This window comes from Carcharodon carcharias, chromosome 15 (genome assembly GCF_017639515.1).
Source record: "Carcharodon carcharias isolate sCarCar2 chromosome 15, sCarCar2.pri, whole genome shotgun sequence".
NCBI classification, from domain to species: domain Eukaryota; kingdom Metazoa; phylum Chordata; class Chondrichthyes; order Lamniformes; family Lamnidae; genus Carcharodon; species Carcharodon carcharias.
In genome coordinates this window covers 20,948,624-20,963,117 of record NC_054481.1, presented here as the reverse complement: position 1 = coordinate 20,963,117, position 14,494 = coordinate 20,948,624, and the positions used below count along the sequence as shown (strand labels likewise).

At 42.5% G+C, this 14,494-nt stretch overlaps 2 protein-coding genes across 2 annotated transcripts in view; one reads left to right on the top strand and one right to left on the bottom strand.

Annotated features, from left to right (window-relative positions):
* The window catches only part of LOC121287740 (GRB2-related adapter protein-like), a 54,987-nt gene extending 54,167 nt beyond the window's left edge, over positions 1–820 (bottom strand). The window contains exon 1 of the mRNA XM_041205624.1: positions 278–820. Coding sequence (XP_041061558.1) covers positions 278–355 — 78 coding nt within the window. The 5' untranslated portion in view covers positions 356–820. The remainder of the gene's footprint in view (positions 1–277) is intronic.
* Positions 821–8,727: 7,907 nt separating this feature from the next.
* LOC121288344 (transmembrane protein 94-like) overlaps positions 8,728–14,494 on the top strand; it is a 156,242-nt gene continuing 150,475 nt past the window's right edge. The window contains 1 exon segment of the mRNA XM_041206898.1: positions 8,728–8,754. Coding sequence (XP_041062832.1) covers positions 8,728–8,754 — 27 coding nt within the window.

Here is a 14,494-nt window from a genome sequence, read left to right as displayed (position 1 = left end):
GCTGGTCGTCAATTAAAAATTTCAGACTGGGATTGATTGAATTTTGTTCAGCAGGGATGTTAAGGGTTTCAGAACCGATGGGGATGGATGGATGGATGGATGGATGGGGGGGGGGTACATGGAGTTACATCAGACATAATCTAACTGAATGACAGAACAGGCTCAGGAGGGCCGAATGGCCTCCCCCTGTTGCTACGTAAAGTGCATCCGACTAAAAATAACCAGAGGAGGAAATTGCTGAACCGTGTTGAGGATGGAATTGCTGTTTCGGACTCACCTTGAGAGTTTCTCCCTTGTTGAAGCTAAGCTCGTCCGCGGCTGATGCCGCAAAGTTGTACAATGCGACTGCCTCCATGGTACCGGGCGACGGGAAGAGAACCTATGTCCTCTTGCCCCTTCCGGGGATGTCGAAGGGTTAAATCCCAGGTAACGGTGAGGAACTGCAGAGCCCTCTTTGCTTGGGTTGCTGCCTTTCTCGCTTGCGTTCCTCCCCTGCCTTCCGAGGCTGAGCCGTTTACGTTTGAACGAGGCTGTGTGTCGTGTGTGGAGGAGAGATGCGGTGCTCGCCGGCTTCTCGCAGTGTCTGAACATTACTCGAGTGTGAAAAGCATTTCCGTCTGCTACGTCTCAAAGGGAAGGGGGATTTTTTTTCTCTCTCTCTCTTCTCTCTCCTATCTTCAAACACAATACCCAAACAGGAAGCTCATGTCACATTATTGCTGAAATATTTACCAGCAGTAGATTTTTGTTTTTTTTTAATTCTCTCCTCACTGCTGATTGCACGCAACTCTGATGCACTGTTTATATAAATGCTCGCGAAGTGTTGTCGTCTTTGCACCTCACCAATTTCTGCTTCCCCTCCTCCCTCCTGACTGTGCTTAACACTCGTGAACAATCCACGGACACAGGTGCCTTCTTCCCCTTCACCCACTCTTTCTGTGCACCCTCAGAGAGTGAGCACTGGCAGAATATTCAACACGCGGAATGTCACACTCTCAATCCCCTATTGTCTCTGGTGATCCAGTGCATGTCCACACATATATAAAACACATGTGTGTGTGTGTATCTGTGTGTGTCTGTCTGTTTGTACATTTCCATGTGTATATAAGTGTGATGTACATGTATTAGTGACATTAAACCAAGGCCCCATCTGCCCTTTCACATGGACATAAAAGATCCCAAGGTTGAGAGTATGATACCAAAAATACTGAAGGTAAGTATTATGCATCTATTACCATTTCCTGCTCCATGCACACAATACATTGTACTCTTACTGATACTGTGTAGGGATTGTATCATCAGCTCCGCAGTGCATTACTGATGGTGACATGTCCCCCTGAAGTGAAGTTTTCAAACTCTGGGATCTATAAATTAACTATATAGATTACTGAGATGTTGCTGTGCAGTCAGATCTTATTGACATTTCTAACACTGCTTCTGTTTTCATGAATGGTCAGGTAAACTTCTGAGCATTTGAATTCTTCCCAAGTCCACCCTTTGCACATTGAACCTTAGCTATCCCCAGCAACCACCCTTTCTCTCTCCAGCACTGATCTTGGCCACTATCTGTCCGAAGCCACTGACCCAGTAGTTGACAGGACAGACCATGTTACACAGGTTTTAACTCTTGCTGCATCAATGGCAGATTAGCAAATATCACCTTCATATTTCCGGGTTCTGTAATCAAAGCAAGGGACAAGCAAGAATGTTTCTTTAATTTGCAGACTACAACTGTTTAATTTGTACTAGGCTGATAGCTACATGCACTGAATATATTTAACATCAAACCTATAAATGCTAACTTCTGTCATGTACTTAATTTGGCCCCTTTGCATAACACATTTGCTTGCTGTTGAAAAGTTTTTCACATTCTTTCTGCATTGCAATGAAATGCAAGTATGTTTAGCTGTCAAAAATGGTAATTAATTGCCAGGATGTTAATTATTTGCTTTATAGAGATGTTCGGTTTCCATTGCAGAAGCAGTTAAGAGGGTCAGTTGCCCCTGTCATTAATCAGCCCTTCCCCACCTTCACTAGTAACTGTTCCCTGGTAAACATAGTTCTACCAGGTCAAGTCAACCATTGACAAGTCAAAAAAGGTGAAGACTCTTTTAAGCTACTAGTGAAAATGCTGTCATTAATTACAGTCATGAGTTTGTTAAAGAGGATCCTCATGAACATGATTGGTGTAATTAATAAGTGAGAAGCTACTCCATATTTAAGCTAAATTATGTTTAGAAGTCACATTGTGTGGTTTATATTTTCAGCACATACAATTTGAGCTTTCTGCACTGATTTACATTAACTCGAGCTGGTCAATCAAGCACAATTGATATTGAGAAATCTCCCTGCTTATCAACAATCAGGCCAGAAAAAGCTCATTTGCAGAAGTAATCACATTTAATAACTGCATATGCAAATATAAACTTCTGTTACAAAATGCATGTTACAAAAATACCTTCAGATTCATTTTCATGGTCTCTAGTATTGAAAATTAGCTTGTGATGTTGCACTTGGAACCTGGTATTAGCAGCGTGTTGAAATAATTTGACTTACATTTTAATATTTTTAATCCATATATGTACACATTTTTTCTGCTTCTTTGTATATGTCCAAATCACAAACTATACATGCAGCTATTACTCTTTGTACTGACATTTTCTTGAAGGGGAAGGAGAACAGGTTTCAAAAACTTGAAGGGAAATAACTTGCACGTGCTTGCACACAAACCTTTCTGCGTTACATGGCCATGTCATATGCAAATATCAGTTGAATTCAGACAATTTCTCCTTTCAAGACTCAAAGATCCAAATCAGGTACTAATAGATTGTAAAAAAGAAGTCCTTCTTAATCACTTTACAGCGTTCTGACTCAACACTGAACAACAATTTCAGATCACATTACTCCAAATTTTTTTGGACAGCAGGTGGCACTAATAATTCTGCTGTTGCCATTTACAGCACCTCTAGACCCATCTTCTGTTTTTTGTTTCATTATCATCTCCTTTTGCCTTGCACTGTTATCCCTTTTGTCATTTAACCACTCTCGTCCTCCATGCCATTACAGGCTGCTCCTTTCGTTCTTTCATCCTCTTTCCCCCCACCCCACTTTTCCTGCCCCCATACTTGCTTAAAACTGGTTACATTACAAACCTTCAATAGTTCGGATGAAGAATCAATGACCTGAAATGTTAACCCTCTTTCTCTTTCCACAATTGGTGCCTGACCTGCACTTTCTGTTTTTAAAACTTTTTAATATCAGGTATCTGTTTGTAGCCTGTCCTCCTCCCAGTTTTCTGGAAATCTAGCTTCTGAGTTATTAGTCTTCCTCTCTCAGTAAAGGTAAATAATTAATAACTCTGATTTCCTTGTTCTTTAAAGTTCTAACTCCTTTCCTTCACCTTTTGCTGAATTGTCCTGATTTCTAAGTTTTTTTCATGACTTATTAAATTGTGAATACTTTCAGATTTCCTTTCTGTGAACTCACTCAAATCAGCAGCTTTACATAACAAGTAGTTAAGGCAGCAACAGCAAGACATAAATCAAGGCAAGTAGGAGCCTCGGATCAATCCTCAAATGGGTTACTGATTGTGGCCAGGTTGATGGGCATTGTAATTCACCTCATCACCACCAACTTGGGGAGGGGAATCATGGCCAAGGTTTGCAATCCTGGTTGTTGTTTGACAACCCCCGTTGGCAAATGTAGGTAATTCACACGGACAGCTTTTCCTGAAATCCCTGATTGTTTCCAATGCCTTTCATTTAACCAGGATGGACTTAAATTGTGGAAAATCTAATTCCGATTAACCATCTATTATTACATTTCACATAACAATAAAAACTTGCATTTATACAGTGCCATTAAAAAATGAAGTGAGACAAAAAGGAGCTACGACACAAATTTTGGCACTGAGCCATGTAAGGAGATATCAAGACAGGTGACTAAGAGCTTGGTCAAAGAGAAAAAGGAAGAGAGATGGGTAGAGGGGTTTAAGCAGGGCTTGAGGCTGAAGGCACAGTTACCAATATTGGAGCAAAGCATTTTTGAAAAAAACTAATTATGCTCATATAGCTTTTTGCATATATAGCAGCGGTTCGAGAAGACAGCTCACCACCAGCTTCCCAAGGGCAATTAGGGATGGGCAATAAATGTTGATCTAGCCAGCGACGCCTACATCCCATGAATGAATTAACAAAAAACATGAGTATTAAAATGTCAATACTGCGATCACTAAATCCTTAAGGCCCGTCACCTTCTATTTTAGGTAACCTCTCGGGGTCATTAGCAAAGGATGCACTGTGGCCTCAAACCACGGTGGCTGTTAAGCAAACTGAGTGACAAAGCAAACTTGCACCATCAGAATGTACCACAAAAGCAAACTAATGCAGGAATTTTGAAATAAAAATGGAAATGGCTGGCAGTACCCAATAGGTCAGGCTGCACCTGTGGAAAGAGAAACAATTATGCCCATTCCTTCATTGTTGCCCCGCTGCTATTTTTTCCGTCAGTGTTTGAGTAACTGAATTCCTCCATAATTAGTACTCTGGTCTTCTTTACATAAAAAAAATCCTTATCTGAAAAATATTTACCGGCCTTCACTTGGAGAGGAGAGGGGTGTTGGGCCAAAGCAACTGCTAATGTTATTTCATTAACCTGAGTCTACATTGCTTCAGCACAGGTACATACATTGTTTGCTTCTGTGGATGAAAGATGAATTTCTCCAACTGCTCTGTTAAACCTGTAGACATTCTTGACACAAAGCTTTTGCTCTTCTTGGCACAACCCAGTAGAATAATCTGTAGGAAGATCAGATCAGTACATTTTCTCCTTATCAGATCTGGCTCAGTGGATAGCACTCACACTTCTGAATCAGAAAGATCATGGGCCCAAGTCTCACTCCAGAAATCTGAGCACAGAATTTAGGCTGACACTTAAGTTCTGTACTGTGTGCACGATATTCTGTGAGGTAGTGTCTTTTGAATGAGAGTCTCGTCTGCCCTATCAATTGGAATGAAAGATCCCATGGCACTATTCCAAAGAGGAGTGGAGCAGCTATCCCTATTAATCATGTATGCTTCAACAAACATCACTAAAACAGAACTGGTCAGTACCTCGTTGCAGTTGTGGCGCATTTCTGTACACAGATTGACTGTTGTGCTTCCTACATTACAACAGTTACAGCACTTCAAAAGTGTTGAATTGACTGTAAGAGTACTTCTGAATATCGTGAGGTTATGAACATAGAGATTAGGAACAGGACTAGGCCACTTGGCTCCTCAAGCTCCTCCGCCATTTGAAAAGATCATGACTGATCTGATTGCAGACTCTATTTCCTATCCCGTATACCTTTTGACATTCTTGTCAGTCAAGAATCTATCTAACTCAGCTTTAAAAATATTCAATGACCCTGCTTCCACTGCTCTCTGGAGAAGAGAATCCTACAGACTAATGAGAGAAAAAAATTCTCCTTATCTCAATCTTAAATGGGAGACCCCTTAATTTTAAACTGCATCACCTCATTCTAGTCTCTCCCACAAGGGGAAACATCCTCCCAACATCCACCCATTCAAGTCCCTCAGGATCTTGTATGTTTCAATAAGATCACCTCTCATTGTTTGAAACTCCAATGGATTATATGAATGCAAATCTTTCTTACCATCCTTTTTGCATCGAGTGGTTAAGATTTGGAATGCGCCACATGATAAGATAGGAAACATTCAATGGCAGCTTTCAAAAGCTAATTGGATAAATAATTGAAGAACTGAAAAAAGGCAAGGATATGGGGAAAATACAGGTGAGTGGAATTAACTGAATTGCTCTTCAAAAAGAGCAGCAAATGATCTGATGGGCCCAATGGCCTCTTTTTGTGCTGTACTATTCTATGATTCAATGATTCTTTAAAAGCTGCTGTTGGCTTTCCACTGTTTTTGTTCAACTGTTTTTGAGCATTGTGGAACAGCTAAACCTGTTTCCAATAGTGATGAGGACAGGGTAAAGATGTAAAGTGGTTACTGTTTGAAAGCTTAATGGATTTATTTTCAGATAACAGATTCAATAAAATCTGTTTTAAAAATTATGGCAGCTAGTTTAGAAATAAATTCTGCTTATTCAATGCTCAAAAATGTTCTTTTTAGCTTAGTTTCTGTTGTACAAATGCTTTCATAGAAATTATTATTATTGAATCTGAATTAGATAATGTTTCAACTGCTGGTGCATTATTAAGTCATTATAAGAGACTGGATTACAATCAGCTAATTATTGTCTCTAGCTTTTTATCACCAGCTTTTCTTTACTTACTTTATTAGCACGCTGATAATGTGTTATTTGTGGCTCAGTTGCTAATGTTTTTATCTCTGAGTCATAAGGTTCTGGGTTCAAGCCCTACCCCAGGACTTTGAGCACCAAAAATCACCAAGGCTGACATTCAAGTGCAGTACTAAAGGATTGCTGGACTGTTGGAGGTGCTGCCTTTTGATAAAATGGTGAACTGAGGCCCTGTCTTCCCCCTCAAGTGGATGTAAAAGATCCCATGGTATTAGTTTGAAGAAGAGCAGGGGAGTTATCCCTGAACAATATTTATCTGTCCACCAACATCACAAGTGCAGGCCATCCAGTTATCACCATATTGCTGCATATGGGAGCTTACTGTGTGCAAACTCACTGCTGTGCTTCCTACATTGCATGTAGTGACTGCACATCAAAAGTACATTACTGGCTGTAAAGAGCTCAGAGGTATCTGATGGTTTTGAAAAATGTTACATAATTGCAGATATTTTCTTTCTATAATTAACGTGCAAAACATTGAATTGGATGGTTTAGATTACAGATGTTGACACATATTGTTTTCTTTTAACATTAAAATAAAGTCAAAATCTTACTGGCACTGCTGGTAATTATTCCAATATTGCCATAATTTGGTCTTATTCATTCCCTTACATATAATTGAGGATGGGAATGGTTACTCGTTCCATGTAATACTTGTTGCAATGTATTATTAATGAAGTATTCAAATCTGTGGCCATTGCAGAAAGAAGCAGCACCTGTAAATGACAAGTAGATCAATTTGACTTGCTCCAAGTGTAGTAGCAGCTGATTAAAGGTTCAGTCGTTTCCATGGCAGCTGGATTCGCAATGGGTTTGATTGTTCTCCATCCACAGCAGTTCACAAGTCCTTCATTGCCGAGCACTTCATTAGGGCATCTTCTTAGCAATGGTGGTGATATGAGAAATGGACGGACGTGATTTGGTATGTATTTTCAGAGGACCTTTATTGGTGTTCAATTTCAGAGATGCTATAAAGTTTGAGATAGACTGCTTTTTGTATAAAACCAGATAATCTAATCAAACAATTGGATTTCAGCGCTTGTTAGTTGCTAGGAATATGTCGTGAGTGGCTTTTTTTAATCTCTAAAACATGCAGAAAAGTTTAGTTTGTAATTTAAAAAAGAGATGGTCTAATTTTTCACCCATTTAAGACATTTGACACTCTACTTTCATCATATACCAAGTGCAGAGCACCATCCCACACATATCTCTCTGAATCACTGCGTAGAATTTCCATTGTGGGTGAAAAGATTGTGGTGAAGTTTGTTTTTCTTAAATAACAATCTTAATTTTCCTAGGAATGACTATTACTTCTACGATCAGAAAATGCCGCTGTTTAGCAAAGAAGAACCATGTAACTCAGGACTCTTAGCTTAATTGCTTCATGTACAGGTGGAGCTACTTAAATGTAAAACCTGAAGAGAATAACCCACTTTGTGCACATTGTTTTCATAGCAATATACTTAACTGATCAAACTTGGTTCCTTTTCTATCTGAGTATGCATTCATATCAATTATTTAGCACGCTGAAAGGCTTTTATTTGACTTTTGTCAGCTTTGTCTTGGTCAGAGCTTTCCCACCTCTGACTCAGAAAGTTGTGGGTTCAAGTTCCACTCAAGAGACTTGAGCACAAGGTTCAGGTTGGCACTTCCGTGCAGTACTAATGGAACACTACACGGTCGGAGGTGTTGTCTTTCAGATGAGACGTTAAACTGAGATACAAAATACCAGGGAAGTCTTTTAAGATTGTTGGGGAGATTTTGATTTTATAAATGTTTTGCAAAGTAGATATTCTCAGAGCCAGGTGGACCTAATGATGCAAGTTTATTCCTGAATTGCAAGGCACTTGGGAACATTCCTTCTTTTTAAAATGACCACGAGAGCACAAGTCAATGTTCAGACGGTGGAATTTTCCATTCTGGGGACTAAGTGCGTTGGTGGGCAGGAAAGTCAGTGTGATTCCTGCTGGGTGGTGGGTTGGATTTTTCTGCCTGATTTTCTGCTTTCCAGCTCATTAACTATGCATCAACGAGGACCTCCTCGAATCTCATGGTGGTGCAGTCAGGGTTCATATGCCCCACCATTAGCTCACAGGGGCTGAAGGTCCTCGCACCATATTTAAACAGCACTCACACAAACATTGACTCACTGCAGGCCAGGTGTGGTGTAAAGTTGTGCTTCACCATGGGTCCCAAATGGAAAAAAACCTTCCACTCCATGGGTTCAGCAAGGCCTCCCTGGGGATCTTCCTCCAGACCATCCAGGAAAGGCAGGAGGTCCTTTTCCTGAGGGATGGGAGCAGGCGATCCCCTCACCTGAGCACGCCAGCCTGGGAGGAGGTCACCAGGGAGGTCAGCAACCTTGATCAATAGAAAAGGACCACCCTACAGTGCAAGGAAAGAATGAATGATCTGATGCCCTCGGCCAAGGTAAGTGAAACTTCCAGTCACTCCAGCCTCACACTCTCGTAAAGGCATCAGGCAATCTAAGGGTTAGAATCCACAGGGATGCCACACAGTACTGGCAGATGGGACATCAGCACTAAACATCTGCCAGTCACATTAAGCTCACCATCTCGTATAAGTTCCTGCATGAACAGTGTCTTAATCCCTTATGGGGGAGGGCTCAGCAGACACAGCAGGCATGCATGCTTCTGAAATGTTCTTTCATCCATAGTGCTCTTTATGAAGGACAAGGTCTCCCACAACAGTTGGGAGAGAGCCAAGACCGGAGGGGGTACTCCTGAACTGAGGGCACTTTCCTCCCATGAGGAGCAAGCAACGGAGCTGGCTGGGGAAGAGAGTGATCATTCCTACACGGAAGGCGAGTTCAACCTCCCCCAAACAAGCCAGTGAGGGTCCATCCAGTATACATCGACGAATGTGGACCATAACTTTGAATGGCCTATAATGTTGGAGCCTGCCAAGTTAATCACTCATCCTCTGTATTCCAGCTACCAGCAATAAAAGGCAGAGGAAGACCACCTGCAAACGCCTCAGTCCCAGCCCCCCCGCAACACCTCAGATGAGGAGGCAGAGGAACCATCTGACGAAGATCTGCCACTGCCTTCACTTGCACCCTCCATCAGCACAAATACATGCACCTCGATGGGCCCTAGTTTCAGAGTAGGCTTGGGGTCACAATCTGGTGCTGACTGCTGATATAATCTGCACTATTGTAAATATATTTCACATTTATCCTTCTCCCAAGTCTCAGGTATTGATTGGCTTATCAATGTGATGGAAGGTCCCGTCTTCATTCAAGGGTACAACATGAGCCCCCTCCCCCAACCTCCCAATTATCTCCCATCTGGTCCCTCAGTTCCATAAAGTGTCACTTAATCCCATTACAGTGAATCGCCTTTAGTTCCAAATCTGTGACATGAACAAAGGTCTAAGTGAAAATAATGGCCGAACGATACGGATGTTACCCTTGCATCTCAGGTAGACATTATTTGGCCTAATGAAAATTGGTATCAAGGTTAGTGATTATCCTGATGCTGTCGCACTGAAGTTTGTAGTTTGTTTATGTTGTCGAAACCAATGTTAGAGTCCTTTCTTTCAAGTGTACTTTGCAATGGTCTTTATTTTATAACTGTGATTTTTAGGGAAAAGTAATACCGTCGAGCACTATAACCTTTCATGCCAACCTGCAGTGTGTTTTCATCTCTACGTTTAAGTCTGAATGTTAGTCCTTTCTTAGTTCCCACTCTCACCATGCATGACGCTGAATGATGGAAGTTGGTTCCACTTGGTGACATTGGAAACGTCTGCTGGAAAGGAATGTGTGTGTGATGTCAGAGGTGTGTGCCCATTCTGATGAAGCTGTCTACTTACCCGTCAGGAACTTACTTTTCTCCTGAATGGCCACCTGGTGTTGCTTTATGGAACCCTTCTGTAAAGTCACAAGACACCAATTGATATGGAATTCATTGCATGACTATGCACTCATTGACTTAGGGTTCATTGAAAGGATTGGCCTTTGTGAGATGGACAATGTCGATGACAATGCTTCCTCACATCTCCTGAGTGCTCAGCAGGATCTATGAAGGGAAGGAGTTGTCATTGACTGCTGTGACAATACTGACTGGGTCATTTCTCTCCCAGATGCTGCACATAGACTTGGCAGGCTTCCAATGAATGAAGGGCCATGAGTGTTTGTCAATAATTAAATGTTGATCCTGCTGAACCACTCTCCGTGATGAAAATGTGGACATAACTTGCAGCTATGGGTGCAGGCTGTCGAGTAACAGGTCACTGCGTCCTGATGTTTGATGATATCTTGGGGCTCAATCGCAAAATGAGGATTCTGCATTATTCTTGCATGAGAGCTGGCATTTGCAGAGATAGTGTTGTCGAGATGCAGCCCACTCTTGAGATGGTCAAGTGCTAACCATTGGCGAATGTTTTCCCTGTTAGAACTGCCTGGCTAAGCTGCTGTCATACTGGCATGAGTGCATCCATGGGTAGGGCCTTTCAGTCGGCCTGTGGGGGGGGGTGGGTGGGCCTGAGTCGGCAGCGGGCCTGAGTCGGCTGCATGCCCACCAATATGTAAACAGCCTATTAAGGCCATTAAGGAAGTAATTAAGGCAATTGTTAACGCTGCCCGTCTAACCTTAAGGTTGGCGGGCAGGCAAAATGGCCATGTGGCCTTCGTGTTTTTTAGGAAACCTCATTAGTGAGCGGGATGAAGTTTCCTAAAGTTTCTGTTAATTAAATTTTAAAAATTTCCAAAATATATAAACATATCCCATCTCATGTGTCACTTGAGTGGACATGTTTAATTAAATTTTTAAACCATTTATTTAATAATTTCAGTCGCAGCTCAATCTCCCTGAGGCAGCTCCACACCTCAGGGAGATTGAAGTGCTCTTTCGCTCACATGTGCGGAAGAGCACTGGCCCCGACTGTCCCTCCTTCCCTCACCCGCTCAGATCGCTGAGCGCTACGGCTCGCGTGTTACACTGGACGGGCCTTAATCGCAGGCGGCGATCGGCACTGTGACCGTCCGCTCCTGCTGAGCCTGCCCACCGCCTGAAAAATTCAGGCCCATGTGTGCAATGGTGTTTCAGCAGCTTTAAGGATGCCATGCCCCCTGGCTTGTTGATGACACGGTTGAAGGGACTGCACTATGTGTAGTTGTTTAAGGACATTCGCTAGTGGAGTGCTGATCACATTCCACAACAGCCAAATGTTCCCTAAGCCACTGTACCTTCCAAGGATGACCCCATCATTGGTGTTGCAGGTGACTTATGCTGCGTCTGTGATCATTGTGAGATTGATGACCTTTCCTGATATGTTAAAGGTGACAATAAAGGTCTTGTTGTGGCCCCTGCATCGAAACCTGAAGAAAACTTGTCTTCACCTTATTCCTCTTGAATTCTTGTAGCTATGAAGTTGTCACGAGCACATCTGCTGTGTCATGCCAATGCCATGGTATCCTCATGTGGCTTGTCTGATTTCTCACCCTCTTCGGATTCATCCCTTTCCAAGTCCTCCTTGTCTGAGGAAACATGTAGCTCCTCCATGTCTCCCTGTGGCAACACATCCCCCTCTTTGCAATACTAGGTTGAGTAGAGCGCAGTAAAGAGCGATGATGCAGTACACTCCAAGTAGAGAGCATTGCAGAGCCTCACCTAACTGGTCCAAATATCGGAAGCACATCTTTAAGAGCCAATAGTTTGCTCTATTAAGGACCTAGAAACGGAATGTGCAGCATTGTAGCTCTTCTTAGATGCACTCTGTGGAGGGCGAATGAGTGTCATTAGCCACATCTTTAGGGGATACCCCTTATCACTGAGGAGCCAACCATCTAAGCACCGAGCTCCCTCAAATATTTCAGACACCTGGTAGTGACCCAAAATGTACGGGTCATGTGAGCTCCCTGGGTACCTAGCACAAACATGCTGGGTCTGTTTCTGAGATCATAAATTGGCTGAATGTTTAGGGAGTAAAATCCTTTTCCATTAATGAATCCCACAGGCTGCTACCAGGGAGCTTTCAAGGCCACAGGTGTGCAATTGTTGATGCCCTGCACTTGCAGGAAGCCTGAGATCGCAATGAATCCCACAGCTCTGGCAGCCTGGTTTGCTTCATCCATGTGGAACTGCACGAAATGGTGAGCTTTACTGAAAAGGGCATCTGTCATCTCCATCATGTATTTGTGTTTGCTGATTGTGAGATTCTGCAAAGGAAGAATCTGCAGACAAAAAATGTTCCGTGTGGCAGTAACCTTCAAAGCAACCGGCATTGGATGCCCTCCATGTCATTGTGGCATGAGTTCATCACAGAGAAGATGGCAAATGTGAGCTACCACATCCCTAGACAAGTGAAAGCACCTGCAGCACTGCCTTTTGTGCATCTCCATATGTGAGCTATATCTTCTGTAGACTCTTGGTTGCGCGAAACATCTTCGTGAATTTGGCCCCTCCTCATCAGCTCTTGTTCCTCAGGGTGATGGTCTTCCTGGAGCTGTGCCAATCAGCGACAGGCCCTGCTTCTCCTCAATCCAATCAAAGCTACCAAGAAAGCAGCGTCGCCTGCAGCCTGCATTCTCAATTCCTCCTTGTATCTGTGAACAGATACAATTGAGCAATCAAAGGTAGTTCCCTCCATATACAGGACCGGAATGCAGTTTCTAGTACTTTACTTGCCCTTAATCTGCACATTGCATACCAAGGCCACCCCTTGCAGGATGAGATCATCCTGAAGGCTGACGGGTGGCTGAGCTTCCCCCTCAGAAGTGCCTGCGCATTCATTACAAGGGTCTTAATTAGGGTCAAAGACCCAAGTCCTAGGATCCACAGTCAGCCTTCTGTTGATTGTCCTCCAGTGGCCTTGATAATTATGATCGCCACCCAATCCTTGCACTTAGGTCATGACTGCAAACATTGGGGGAGGGGGGGCGCGGGGAAGCATAATTCGGCGAGTTGGCCTTTTAGTGAGCATTCATGAGATGCAAATGAATGAAAACGGGGTTTCCAACATAGATCAGTTGGAAACTGAAACTGCCTTTAGCCCATCATCAATGTTGGGAGAACCAAATTCCAAACTAATTTCCCGATGGTAGGGGACAGACTTTTTCCATCATGTCAAATATAGTGCCCCCACCTGACACGACTCCTGCCACTGGTGGGAGGGGAAAATTCCACCCAGACTCTTTGAGAGCTTAAACACATACTTTCCAATATGTCATCATGGAACCTGGAGGCACACTTTGCATCATGAATCCAATTGGATCAAGAGATGCTTTGTTTGCTATTGGTTTAGCCAGAATCAATAGGCATTGTGGAAAGAGAATGTCAGTAGCTTGCTACTCATTACAGAGTATTCTACACTTAAAGTTATTGATTTTATATTGCTTGCATGAATATCCCAAACAGGCTTAAAGGGCTCAAAGCCAGTAAATCCTTCGAAACAAATGATATCTATCCAAAAATGCTAAGTGTTAAAAGGATAAAATGAGGGAAATGATGAATACGGATGAAATCCCATTCACTTGGAAAATCAAGAAATGTGATATGACATTGCTCTGGATAATTACAGGCCCATTAGTAACTGACAAAATAACGGATTTGATCATTAGGAACAAATTTAATGATTACTGGTTTGGAAGTAACTTAGTAGGAAACAAGTGTCATGGTTTTAGAAACGAAGGATCCTTTCTTACCAGCCTCCTTGACCTTTTGAGGGATTGACACAGGAAGGAATGTAGGAACAGGAGTAGGCCATTCAGCCCATTGAGCCTGTTCCACCATTCAGTTAGATCATGGCTGATCGTCTAACTCAACCCCACTTTCTCACACTATCTCCATATCCCTTTACGCCATTAGTCTCCAGAAATCTATCGATCCTAAATGCACATCTGTAATGGTAGGGGCTACAACATAAATTATTGGAGTACTCCAAATTTACCCAGCCCGGCATTCTATAACCTGGATCAGCTACTTCATCCCTTTCACACAACTCTCTATCCAGCTTCAAGATTTACCTGGAATATAAGCTGTATTAAGCTTGTGAAGCAGTCTTTCATGTAGCAAAGATTAAAAACGAAAAGTCTATGCATACACCACTGGGATTTCAATGTGCATTTGGTGGAAAAAACAGAAAGACAGAATATTTCTTAAATGGTGAGAGGTTGGGAAACGTTGATGTCCAAAGGGTCCTGTGT